The 14,114-nt window shown below is 48.4% G+C and overlaps 1 protein-coding gene across 3 annotated transcripts in view; it reads right to left on the bottom strand.

Annotated features, from left to right (window-relative positions):
* The window catches only part of rif1 (replication timing regulatory factor 1), a 48,706-nt gene that overhangs the window by 1,333 nt on the left and 33,259 nt on the right, over nt 1-14,114 (bottom strand). For all 3 annotated transcript variants that reach the window (XM_047370783.1, XM_047370785.1, XM_047370784.1), the window contains exons 33-35: nt 4,033-4,148; nt 3,762-3,912; nt 3,559-3,685 (exon numbers count right to left, since the gene is read on the bottom strand). In XM_047370783.1, coding sequence (XP_047226739.1) covers nt 3,559-3,685; nt 3,762-3,912; nt 4,033-4,148 — 394 coding nt within the window. The remainder of the gene's footprint in view (nt 1-3,558; nt 3,686-3,761; nt 3,913-4,032; nt 4,149-14,114) is intronic.

Genomic DNA, 14,114 nt, shown 5'->3' with positions numbered 1-14,114 from the left:
CAAGCAGTTATTCTTAAATAAGTTAAATTAAAGGTAGATCAGGCATGCCAGAGTTCTTTTAAAATGTAAAGTTAGTTACTGGTCTGTTAAGTGCCCAAGCTTTTATCTGCTGCACATTTCTCCTGGCTTCCACATTCACTGGACAGATGTACATATGATCCTTCTTTATTGGAATTTTATGTGAAAGACCAACACAAAGTGGTATACAAGTGGAAAGAAAATTATAAATGATCTGAAACATTTTTTACAAATGAAAAACTGAAAAGTGCAATGTGCAAAACTATTTACCTCCTTTACTCCGAGTGAAACCAATTGCCTTCAGAAGTTGCCTGATGATTGCTAATGGCTAAATAGAATCCATTCGTGTGTAATCTAATCTCAGTATAAATACAGCTGCACTGTGACAGCCTCAGAGGTTGGTTAAGAGAATATTGGGGAGCAAACGGCATCATGAAGTCCAAGGAACACACCAGACAGGTCAGGGATAAAGTTGTGGAGAAGTTTAAAGCAGGCTTAGGCTATAAAAAGATTTCCCAAGCTTTGAACATCTCAGGGAGCATTGTTCCGTATGGCACAACTGTAAACCTACCAAGACAAGGCCGTCCACCTAAACTTACAAGCCGAACAAGGAGAGCACTGATCAGAGATGCAGCCAAGAGGCTCATGGTGACTCTGGATGAACTGCAGAGATCCACAGCTCAGGTGGGAGAATCTGTCCACAGGACAACTATTAGTCGTGTGCTGCACAAATGTGGTCTTTATAGAAGAGTGACAAGAAGAAAGCCATTGTTAAAAAAAACCCATAAGAAGTCCTGTTTGCTGTTTGCCAGAAGCCATGTTGGGGACAGCAAACGTGTGAAAGAGGTGCTTTGGTCAGACGAGACCAAAATGTAACTTTTTAGCCAAAACGCCAAACGCCATGTGTGGCAGAGAACTAACACTGCACATCACTCTGAACACACCATCCCCACTGTTAAATATGGTGGTGGTTAAAATATTAGGGCAACAAAACTTCTGTCAGTCTTCCCCAGGACAGCTGTGGCTAGAATGTCAAGTGTATGAATGGGTGGATGATTGTTTATAGTGTAGGGCTTTGGGGACCTCGGATTTGATAAAGCGCCATGCAAGTGCAGGCCATTTACTATTTATACTTTACCAAAATTAATCTTTGAATAAGAATGACCTCCATATGGTCTGTATGAACTTTTTGTGAAAGATGAGCTAACAAAATTGATGACTTCAAATTTTTTGCATCTAAATTCAGACAAGACAGAAGTTGTCATCTTTGGACCGAAGTCCTTGAAAAAGAAACTACTTAGTCAATCAATTAATGTGGACGGCATTAAATTGACCTCTGGTAATAAAAGGAAAAAACCTTGGTGTTATTTTTGACCAGGACATGTCATTTAAATCCCATATTAATCAGGTTTCTAGGACTTCCTTCTTTCACCTCCAGAATATAGAAATATTCTATCCAGGAGTGATGCTGAAAAACTAGTCCATGCATTTGTTACTTCAAGGCTGGACTATTGTAATTCTTTACTATCAGGATGTCCAAAAAATGCAGTTAAAAACCTTCAGCTGATTGAAAATGCTGCAGCAAGAGTTCTGATGAAAATTAAAAACAGAGATCATATTTTTCCTATTTTAGCTTCCCTTCATTGGCTCCCTGTTAAATCCAGAATAGAATTTAAAATTCTCCTCCTCACATATAAAGCCCTTAATAATCTAGCTCCATCATACATCAGAGATATGATTGTTCCATATGTTCCTAATAGAGCAATTTGTTCTCAGACTGCAGGTTTACTGGTGGTTCTTAGAGTCTCTAGAAGTAGAATGGGAGGCAGATTTAGTTATCAGGCTCCTCTGCTGTGGAACCAGCTCCCAGTTTTAGTCCATGAGGCAGACACCCTGTCTACTTTTAAGGCTAGGCTTAAAACTTTCCTTTTTGATAAAGCTTATAGTTGGAGTGGCTTAGGTTATCCTGAGCTATCTCTGTAGTTAAGCTGCTATAGGCTTGGCTGCTGGAGGACATAATGACCACTTTCACTCTCTTTTCTACATTCTCATACTACTCTCCAATTTTGCATTATTTGCTGTTATTTCAGCTTTTAACTTTATGTTCTCTCTCTGTTTTTTCTCTTTCTAGAAGCTACACCTGGCTCGACTCTGTCTACCTGTCACACCTTCATGGAGGGGGGCATCGTCCAAGCTTCTGCTGCCAACAACTTAATGCTCACCTTCTTCCGATGATCCACATGGCCCTGTCTTTCAGTGTTTAACCCTGTCTCTACTAGACATAGCTACTGACTGAGCGTCTACTGTGACTAACTGTATGTGCTCTCTCTCATACTCTAAACTTGAAAACAGGCGCAGTTTATCTGTTTTTCTTCCTAGATGAAACCACTAAAGGAGCTACATCCATTAACATTTACTTTTCTTTCCCATAGAAAGGACTCCTGGATCAGTGCTTCTGTGTTCTTTTTCTGTCTCTGCTCTGTTCTCTCAAACTCCCAGTCGGTTGTGGTAGATGGCCGTACACACTGAGCCTGGTTTTGCTGGAGGTTTCTTCCTGTTAAAAGGGAGTTTTTCCTCTCCACTGTCACTACATGCATGCTCAGTATGAGGGATTGCTGCAAAGTCAATTCAAGTGACTGTCCACTGTCTCTACATGCTCATCCAGGAGGAGTGAATGCTGCAAGTCACTGACTGGATGCAATCTGCTGGGTTTCCTTAGATAGAAAAACTTTTTAACCAATTTGAATAAATAACTGAATCTGACTGCACTGTTCAATGATTACGATTAATTGGAATGTATGAACCTGACTTGAAATCTATACGATTCAAATGAATTGACTTAGCCCATTTTAAAGTTGCCCACCTTTCACTCAATGCAACAGGAAAAAACACTCTCCATTATTTTTACCTCTGCCTTCCTCCCTCCCTGTTGGATGGAGTAAGGGGGAGTCAGGTTTAGCCTAAACCGGCTCAGTTATGGTTGAGGTGTAAACACACCCTCCATTTCTGCTACCTGTATGACCCCTTTTCTTTTCCAATGGTTATAATCAGTCTGACAGAGAGAGGTATCCCCAATACTTGTGGTTTTTAGTATAACAATGGCCACCAGTGGGCTGTACATGGACAAACTTTATCAGTGTATTATTTTACTTAGTACCCCTACACATAACCCATTCTAAAATGGCCAAACTCTAACACTCAGTAGTTTAATCTAACCTCCCCAACAACCCGCACCATTCCTAACCCTTTGTGAAGTGCCTTGAGACGACATGTGTTGTGAATTGGTGCTATATAAATAAAACTGAATTGAACTGAAAAACACTTTAAACCTTTCCATAGACATAAAATCATAGTTAAACCTTTGGGTATCCTCTTATCGCTTGAGCAATTTTCCAATTATTTCCATTTCAAAGCTGGAAAAACAAGACATAACATAAATGGACAAAATAAATGTCTGAGGCATACAAATGCTTTTCCTTCAAGTGCTTTAAGTAACCCTACTGGCAGCTTTGATGCAACGTATCCACAGTGTATACACACCCAATGTCTCTGCTGAGGTCTTCTCCTCCTCGTCGTGGTTGTGAGGACCACAAGTCTCCTCCAGCTCTGAGGTCATTCTCTCTGTTTCATCAAAACTCTTCAGCTCATCTCCTCCTCTCCCTTTGCGCTGTTTGATTAAATTTTAGATGTCACAAACATGCTGATGATTCATATGATAAGCACTCTCTTGACTTGTGTGTTACCTGCTGTTCATAGATCTTCAGGGCCTTCTTGACATTAGAGATCTTTGGAGATCGAATGGGAAGAGTCTTGATCTCAGAAGGAGTCAGGGCACAGAGGTCACCCACTGATTTGACGTTTCTAGCGCGAATGAGTTGTCCGAACCCTCGGGACCTGCGAGGTTAGCCAACAGAAGCAGCTTGTAAGGCCGTGTAGATTCTTTTTACTTCACCGTCTTACTGAGTTATGGTAGCCAACCCAAACATTTCAATGTGTGAAGTCTGCTGTTCTCACCACATGGTGGAAGATATCTGAGAAAGAACAGCCTCTACAGGGGCAGAGCAGCCCACCAGAGAGGGGTAGATGCAGTCTCTGGGCACTGCTCGAAGCTCCTGACTCATTTCAGAAATCTGAGAAAAACAGAGAAATCTCTATTGAAACTAAACATACAACTAATCATCAGTGATGATTGATACAGAAGCCAGGAACAAAAATGTCCACATCAGAGTCTGAAGTTCTGTTAGTTTGACATTAAACTATTATGGAGTAATCACACCCAGAGTATATTTCAAGCATTTTCTTCTGTTAAATCTGATGATCAAGCTTTCCACAAATGAAAAAAAACGTTGTAAAAAATCATTTGCTCAAAAGGTTCAAAACAAAACAATTAAAATACATATTAAAATATAATATTATCCCCCTTAATGCCTGAATGTATATCAAATTGCTCAAAAAATGCAATTACTTGTGTTTTTGCTCTAAACCAGATGCTAAATTAAATAGAGCTTACCAATTTGAACAATGAACTCACCATTAGCATAAATTAAGATATGATGCTAATTGAACTTCAACATGTGTTTTTGAAGAAAGTAATGTTATGCATATAACTACAGTTCCCTGAAGGAGAGTATGGGATAAGCTGCATTAGGTCACCTTGGAACCATCAGGTGAAAAGTGTATGCAGGTGGGATTTACAGACAAAGCATGGAGGTCCCCAATACGCTTTAGAGTTGTCAGAGCAAGAAGCAGAGCAACCTTATATGAAAGGAACTTCATATCTACTGACTCCAAACGTTCAAATGGAGGGTCGCAAAGAGGTTCTAGTACCAATGTGAGATCCCAGGAAGGAAAACTGGGCTTAATCACAGATCTGAGTCTACGAACCCCCTTTAAGAAACATACAGCCAGAGAATGAGCACCCTTCGTGACTCCATTAAAACCAACATGACAGGCAGATATAGCGGCCAAGAAGTATGAGGGGCCGCTAGGGACATCATTCTGAATATACTCACACTACTGAAATGTTTTCCAATTATTTCTGTAGCAACTGAAGGATGTTGCGTCCTAATCCCAACCCAGAATAAATAAGAGATTTTATAGTTTCACATTTTAATAATGATATTAAAATGCATGTTATATATAAGATATAATTTAGCACACCTTTATAATTAAGGATGGAAATAATTAGCACAGCGCTGTGAAGCCGTAAAAACAAAGCCTGAGGGTTAAACCCTGTCTCCACTGTAAATAACTGCACATGGTCTTTATTTTCCCTTTTTACATATTACTGATGGCTTATAAGCTTGTTTTCCTTAAAACATTCTTGTTTAATTATCTTTTCATTTTATTCTCGTTTATAAAATCAGCCATTTAAAATGTTCAAAATATTTTTTATGTTCATAGATATAAAAAAAATATAACACTGCAAATAAAGTATATCGGTAATGACAGATAGCACTTAATTAAATTAATTGGTAACACTTAACTTAAACACTAAAAGTTTAACATTCTGAACATAGTTTAAATACATTTATTTGTAGAGCATAACAATAACACATTAGAAGTTGTGTTTTTTCTCATTCTCATCCTGTTTTTGAACATTTACCTTGCTTATTTTTTGACTGAACCTTTTTCATACCCCTCCTTGAACCGCCACCTTAACGTGGTGGAGGGGTTTGAGTGCTCAAATGATCCTAGAGGCTATGTTGTCTGGGGCCTAAATGCCCCTGGTAGGGTCTCCCATGGCAAACAGGCTCTAGGTGATGGGTCAGACAAAGAGTGGTTCAAGAATCCCTCATGAAGAACAAAATATCGAGGCACGTGACGTTGCCCGGTACGGCGGAGCCGGGGTCCCACCCTGGAGCCAGGCCTGGGGTCGGGTCTCGTCGGAGAGTGCCTGGTGGCCGGGTTGCTCCTCGCGGGACCCGGCCGGGCCAAGCCCGAACAAGAGACGCGAGGCCATCCCCCAGTGGGCCCACCACCTGCAGGGGGAACCGTGAGGGATCGGTGCAAAGAGGATTGGGTGGCGGACGAAAGTGGAGACCTCAGCGGCCCGATCCCCGGATGCTTAGGCTGGCTCTAGGGATGTGGAATGTCACCTCGCTGGGGGAGGAAGGAGCCTGAGCTTGTGCGGGAGGTCGAGATATCGACTAGAAATAGTCGGGCTCGCCTCCACGCACAGCGTGGGCTCTGGAACCCATCTCCTTGAGAGGGGTTGGACTCTCTTCTACTCTGGAGTGGCCCACGGGGAGAGGCGGCGGGCTGGTGTGGGTTTGCTTGTTGCCCCCCCAGCTCAGCCGTCTCGTGTTGGGGTTTACCCCAGTGGATGAGAGGGTCGTATCCCTGCGCCTTCGGGTTGGGGAGAGGTCTCTGACTATCATTTCAGCCTACGGGCCGAGTAGTAGAGCAGAGTACCCGGCCTTCTTGGCGTCCCTGTCGGGGGTGCTGGATAGTGCCCCTCCCGGGGACTCCATTATTCTGCTGGGGGACTTCAACGCCCACGTGGGGAACGACAGTGACACCTGGAGAGGCGTGATCGGGAGGAATGGCCTCCCCAATCTGAATCCGAGTGGTGTTTTGTTATTGGACTTCTGTGCTAGTCACGGATTGTCCATAACGAACACCATGTTCAAACATAAGGGTGTCCATCAGTGCACTTGGCACCAGGACACCCTAGGCAGGAGGTCGATGATCGACTTCGTTGTCGTATCATCAGACCTTCGGCTGCATGTTTTGGACACTCGGGTGAAGAGAGGGGCTGAGCTGTCCACTGATCACCACCTGGTGGTGAGTTGGATCCGCTGGAGAAGGAGAAAGCCGGACAGACTTGGTAGGCCCAAGCGCATAGTGAGGGTCTGCTGGGAACGTCTGGCGGAGCCCTCGGCCAGGGATGTATTCAACTCCCACCTCCGGGAGAGCTTCGACCAGATCCCGGGGGATGTTGGAGACATAGAGTCCGAGTGGACCATGTTCTCCGCATCTATTGTCGATGCTGCTGCCCATAAGGTCTGCGGTGCCTGTCGCGGCGGCAATCCCAGAACCCGGTGGTGGACACCGGCAGTAAGGGATGCTGTCAAGCTGGAGAAGGAGTCCTATCGGCTGTGGTTGGCTTGTGGGACTCCTGAGGCGGCTGACGGGTACCTTGAGGCCAAGCGTGCTGCGGCCTGGGCTGTGGCAGAGGCAAAAACTCGGGCCTGGGAGGAGTTCGGTGAGGCCATGGAGAAGGACTACCGGTTGGCCTTGAAGCGATTCTGGCAAACAGTCCGGCGCCTCAGGAGGGGGAAGCAGTGCTTAGCCAACACTGTTTATAGTGGGGGCGGGAGACTGCTGACCTCGACTGAGGACATTATCGGGCGGTGGAAGGAGTACTTCGAGGATCTCCTCAATCCTGCCATCACGCATTCCGTGGTGGAAACAGAGGCTGGGGACTCGGGGTTGGACTCTTTCATCACCCAGGCTGAAGTCACCGAGGTGGTTAAAAAGCTCCGCGGTGGCAAGGCTTCGGGGGTGAATGAGATCCGCCCTGAGTACCTTAAGTCTCTGGATGTTGTAGGGCTGTCATGGTTGACATGCCTCTTCAACATTGCGTGGCGGTCGGGGACAGTGCCTCTGGACTGGCAGACTGGGGTGGTGGTCCCCCTTCATAAAAAGGGGGACCGGAGGGTGTGTTCCAACTACAGGGGGATCACACTCCTCAGCCTCCCTGGTAAGGCCTACGCCAGGGTATTGGAGAGGAGAGTCCGACCGATAGTCGAACCTCGGCTTCAGGAGGAGCAGTGTGGTTTCCGTCCCGGCCGTGGAACACTGGACCAGCTCTATACCCTCTACAGGGTGCTCGAGGGTTCATGGGAGTTTGCCCAACCGGTTCACATGTGTTTTGTGGACCTGGAGAAGGCATTTGACTGTGTCCCTCGTGATGCCCTGTGGGGGGTGCTCCAGGAGTATGGAATCGGGGGCCCTTTATTAGAGGCCATCCGGTCCCTGTACGAGCGGAGCAGGAGTTTGGTCCGCATTGCCGGCACTAAGTCGGACCTGTTCCCGGTGCATGTTGGACTCCGGCAGGGCTGTCCTTTGTCACCGGTCCTGTTCATAACTTTTATGGACAGGATTTCTAGACGCAGCCAAGGGCCGGAGGGGGTCTGGTTTGGGGACCAGTGGATTTCGTCTCTTCTTTTTGCGGATGACGTGGTCCTGCTGGCCCCCTCTAGCCAAGACCTACAGCATGCGCTGTGGCGGTTCGCAGCCGAGTGTGAAGCGGCTGGGATGAGGATCAGCTCCTCCAAGTCCGAGGCCATGGTACTCGACCGGAAACGGGTGGCTTGTCCTCTTCAGGTTGGAGGGGAGTTCCTGCCTCAAGTGGAGGAGTTTAAGTATCTCGGGGTCTTGTTCACGAGTGAGGGAAGAATGGAGCGGGAGATCGACAGACAGATCGGTGCGGCTGCCACAGTAATGGGGGCGCTGTGCCGGTCCGTTGTGGTGAAGAGAGAGCTGAGCCGAAAAGCAAAGCTCTCAATTTACCGGTCGGTCTACGTTGCTACCCTCACCTATAGCCATGAACTTTGGATCATGACCGAAAGAACGAGATCCCGGATACAAGCGGCTGAAATTAGCTTCCTCCGTAGGGTGGCCAGGTGCTCCCTTAGAGATAAGGTGAGGAGCTCGGCCATCCGGGAGGGGCTCGGAGTAGAGCCGCTGCTCCTCCACATCGAGAGGAGCCAGTTGAGGTGGCTCGGGCATCTATACCGGATGCCTCCTGGACGCCTTCCTCGGGAGGTGTTCCAGGCACGTCCCACCGGGAGGAGGCCCAGGGGACGGCCCAGGACACGCTGGAGGGACTATGTCTTTCGGCTGGCCTGGGAACGCCTTGGGCTCCCCCTGGAGGAACTGGAGGAGGTGTCTGGAGAGAGGGACGTCTGGGCGGAAGACAACGAGTACGAGTACCTTTTTCATAACTGTCTGCACCCTACCTGTCTGTCACTGAGAGCTGCTGTAACAAGTTAATTTCTCCATTGTGACATCAATAATGTCAATCTTATCTTAATAATAAATAACAATGATAATAATATATAAATAGACCAAACATTAACTGTTAAATATCATCTGACTGAATTATATTGGTGTTTAACTTCCACTCAATGGGAAAAGCCAGCGGGAGTTTGAAAATGAGTGCCGGGAGTCAGACATTCTCTCCCGGTATAGCAAGCCTCTGTCAGCTGACAGCTAGGAGGCAAGCCGGCTGTTAGCGCAGCGGGTGCGGACATTTCTGAACAAATCGCAGCGCTTTGGAATTAGGCGATATCTTGGTAAATGGGGCAGATATTTCAGGTTTACACAACTACATTCTCAACTAAAAACATTGTAAAAGGTATTTACTGTATGTTCCACAGAAAGTGTAATACATCCAACTTTATTCACAGCTTTTCTCCCTTCTCAGCCATTACTTCTTTTGCTTCAACAATCTGCTTTTGACTCACAATGAATCATGGGATAGGGTGGGCCACGAAGTATACACTGGACCCATCCTTCATATCTGGGGAAAAGAAGGACGCATTTGTTGGCTCCCTTTGGAGGAGCCTTCGAATTTGAACAGCCTTTGTCGCATCGCTGTGATGTAATCGGCCCACAAATGCCTTCTTAGAAGGACACAGCTCTTCAACGTCTCTTCTTTGCAACTGAAACAAATCCGTTTCTACTGAAATTATTTGAAAACTATTCAGTAGTGCGTGTGAGAGCATTTCAGTAGTGCGTGTGTGAAAGTAAATTCACAATAATGTCCTAACAGCCCCTCATAGAGAGGTCTGAACTGGGAAAAGACCTTTATCCAGCAGTTCCTGGACGTTCCTAGAGCGTTAAAACATCTACCACTGAGCACTGCAATGGACAAACAATGTGTTTGTCCTCACACCACTGCTCAAAAGCTTGCCATTTGTAAGCATATAAGCCTCTAGCGGAGGATGCTCTTGCATTCTGGATTGTTGCCACTACAGCAGGCGGAGGCCCTTAGCAAATAGGCCGGACCTCTCAGCAGGTAGACATGCAGCTTCCACAGCTCTGGGTGTTGATGAAAGTTCTCATTCATAGCATTCGTTTCGATGTCTCACTAGGGGATACACCCCTTGCTGTATTCCTCAGAAGCATTTATGTCATTACGCTAATCCTGATTGGCTGGTGATCGCGACGCCAGCGTCACCTACCCTATAAAAGTAGCTTGCGCCAGGACGCAGCATCATTTGAAAGCCTCTTCTCGATTCAAGGCATATCTCTCATAGCAGGCTAGCTCAACTGCCCTCTGGCGAAGGAAAAAAGTTTAATGCTCTCCGCCGACGGGCGCTAGCTGCTACCTCTCCAGCCTCCACCATAGCCTGCAGCTACCACCTGTATTACTACCACCGCTTCCCCTCACACCAGAGGAGATAGCAACTCGGCGGCTCACCTCTGCGGCTGCAGGAACAAAATCTCGAGCAAAGACCTACACCAGGTGTGCTCGACATGTCTTGGGCTGGAACATGCCCGTCTGGCGGTTCATTCCCCCGGTTCATGTGCGGACTGTTACCGCTTCACAATGAGGAGCCTCTGAAGACGACTAGCACAGCAAGCTAGCCTGTCCGGCAGAGACCCTTACTTGCCGTCGAGCGGGCTGCCGCCCAGCAACGACAGTGATCGGGGTGAGAAGGTTCACGCTGGACTGGGTGCCACTGCCAGCTGGGGTTCGCAAGCGGACTTGGCCACAGCCCTCTCGCCCCTTGAGGATGTCCTAAACCTGGACTACAAGGACGAAGATGAAGTAATCTCGGAGCTCCTCGTTTCAGAGTCAGACACAGATGAATTTTTCATCCCGAGCCCACAGGCTGCGAAGCCGGGGGTCCTGTTGGTTCCCGGGGAGGGCAGGGGGAGCGTGACAGCCTCCCCCGCAATGTGCATGGACATGCAGACAGTGTGCAAATGCGCTGCATCCAGGGTTAACATCCCCTGGCCTGAAATAGTAGTGGAGACGACCAGATCTCGCTACGAAGGGAAGAAATTGCCCCAGACCACCAGGGCGACCAAACAGCTGCTCCCCGTATTCAACGAGGTAACGGTCTCCTGGAACCGCCTCTTCAGTGGGAAGTCCCAGATTCAGGGAGCTTCCTCTCTAGACTTCAAGGGCATGGAGAAGCCGGGCATTCACCGCATGCCCCCAGAGGAGCTGCTAGTGGCAGCACACCTGCACCCATGGCTGCAAACGTCCTCCAAAAACCCCACATTGCCATCCAGGGCAGACCGTTTTCAAATCAGCCCTGACCGAAAGAACTTATAAAGTGGCAGCGGTTGCTGTAAGAGCTCTAACTGTGTCCTCCATGCTCTCCGCATAACAAGCGGAGTTGTGCAAAGACATGGCCAACAAGCCGGACCCTGATGTGTAGGATGAGATCACATCTGCCTCCTCGTTCACCAGCTCTGCACACCCAGCCACAGAGTGTGTGTCCCTCCGACTCTCTGCTGCAAGACGTTCCCCCAGCCGAAGGACGAGGAGGCTCGACTATTGGGACAGCTGGCCCTGTCTCAACCACGAGTCACAAAAACACACTCACATGTTCAAAAATAAAGCATGTTTCCAGACCCAAGGTCAAGGGTGCAGTTAAAAACATTAAAAAGAAAAATAAACGGGTCAATCACATCACTGCTCCTGGAGGAGGCGCCACTCCTCACAGACAGCAGATTGGGATCGGCTCCGTAACAGTGTTATCTCCCCACACATTTGCAGTGCCATCCGTTGTCGACAACTCTGCCAGGCCGCAAGAGGGCCCCATGTGCCGACTTTTGAGAGTGGAGGGAGACTCCATAGGGATGTCACTTTTCACTCAGAGACACAAGTGGGCTTCCCTCACGACGTCAGCATGGGTTCAATGAACTATAACGCGGGGATACCGGCTTCATACCCCCTCTCTTTTCTGGCATAGTTTCCACTAAGGCTCGGGGAGAATCTGCTCGGCGCTGCAGGAGGAAATCTTGGCGCTGCTGAGGAAAGGAGCAATCAGCCCTGTTCCCGCGGAGCAGAGAGACAGCGGCTTCTACTCCAGGTATTTTCTGATCCCAAAATGGGGTGGGGGAAGACTTTGCCCGATCCTGGATCTCAGGGCCCTAAACGGTTATCTCAGGAAATACAAATTCAGGATGCTTACACACGGAGATTCGCTTTTCAAGGCGTCTCTTACGAATACACAGTGCCATCATTCGGCTTCTCCCTGAGCCCGAGAGTGTTATTGCGCTGTACCGAAGCAGCTTGGCCACATATTTGGACAATTGGCTCCTTCTGGCTCGATCGCAGAGAGAAGCTGTGACACACGAGCAGATACTCGTCCAACACCTACTCGATCTCGGTTGTGTGTTAAATTACAGAGAGAGTGTGTTAGTCCCGGCACAGAACATCTTTCTGGGGTTAGCACTGGATTCGGTTTCGTTCAGCGCTCATCTGTCAGCAGACAAGGTGCACACGCTGGAATCCTGCCTTGCTTCGTTCCGCCTGCTCAGATCATTTCCTTTCAGATTGTGCCATTGGCTGCTGGGATTGATGGCTTCTGTCATCTTAGTCGTCCCCCTCGGCCGATTTCAGCGCTGGGTAGCCGCGTACAAGCTTCATCTTGTGGGTCATGGCATACGGAGGGTGACGGTCACAACAGAGTGTGTCAGAGCGCTGTGCCCCTGGCACTGTCCAGGCTTTCTGAAGCAGGGTGTGCTGCTAGGTCCCGTTGTATCACGAAAGGTGGTCACAACGGACGCGAGACTGTCAGGATGGGGAGGAATTAACGATGTAAGAGGTCTCTGGAGCCAGAACCGCCAGCGGTCCCACATAAATTATCTGGAGCTCTTAGTGTTTCTCATGCTAAAGGGCTTCCTCCCATTCCTCAGCGGTCATCACATCCTTGTAAGGACCGACAACACCACGACAGTGGCTTATGTCAGGGAGGACTGCGTTCCCTTCGGTTGCACACTCTGGCTCACAAGCTGATCTTATGGAGCAACAGGCATCTCCTGTCACCCGGAGCAACCCGTGTATCCGGAGCTCTGAACCGCAGAACAGACATGCTGTCCAGGGGCGCTCCGTTACACTGAGATTGGACCCTACATCCAGCCATAGTGGAACAGCTGTGGTTCTGTTTTGGGCAGGCAACGGTGGACCTCTTCGCCTCCAACGAGAATGCTCAGTGTCCACTGTTCTTCTCGATGCACGATCGGGACACACCACTCTGAGTGGACGCTCTCGCGCGCGCCTGACCCCACAACTCTTCTGTATGCTCCCCCCCCCCATGGCTCTGATTGCACCTACTCTAGCCAGAGTGAGGGAGCACCACCACACACTGATCCTGATAGCTCCACACTGGCCAGCAATGCACTGGTTGGCGGAAATATATCAGCTCCTGAGAGGACAGCCTTGGCAACTACCGCTGTGGGAGGACATGTTGTCTCAGATAGGGGGGGACAGTGTTTCACCAACACCCAGAGCACCTAAAGCTATGGGCCTGGCTCGTGAGTGGTATAGTTTGAGCACAGCAGGGCTCCCTCAGAACGTTATAAACACCATTCAGAGTGCTAGGGCTTCCTCCAGTCTTTATATGACTGCAAGTTGAGAATTTTTGAAGAGTGGTGTTCTGACAGAGGTCTCCTCTCTTTTCAATGTCCTGTTGGGGTGATTTTGTCATTTCTGCAGGAGCTGGTTGACAAGAGAAACGCATTCTCCACAATTAAGGTTTACCTGGCTGCCATCTTGGCATGCCATGTAGGCTTTGAGGGGAAAACAGCCGGCCAACACCCTTTGGTGGGCCGTTTTATGAAAGGGGCATGTATACTCCTGCCGGTTGCCAGGTCCCTGGCACCCCCGTGGGACCTGACGGTGGTTTTGGAGGGCCTCGCCACCCCCCCATTTCAACCTTTGGAGGAGGCTGACCTCAAGCATTTGTCCCTCAAGAAAGTGCTATTGCTGGCCTTGGCATCTACTAAACATGTAGGTGATCTCCATGCTCTCTCAGTGAACCCCTCCTGTTCCAAGTTTGGTCCCGGAGGTGTCAAGGTCTCAGTGCAGCCCAACCCAGCTTTTGTGCCTAAAGTGGTGGGCTCAT

The sequence above is a fragment of the Girardinichthys multiradiatus genome, chromosome 7, assembly GCF_021462225.1.
Source record: "Girardinichthys multiradiatus isolate DD_20200921_A chromosome 7, DD_fGirMul_XY1, whole genome shotgun sequence".
NCBI lineage: Eukaryota > Metazoa > Chordata > Actinopteri > Cyprinodontiformes > Goodeidae > Girardinichthys > Girardinichthys multiradiatus.
The sequence above is the reverse complement of the archived record's forward strand: the minus strand, read 5'-3'. Positions and strand labels throughout refer to the sequence as shown.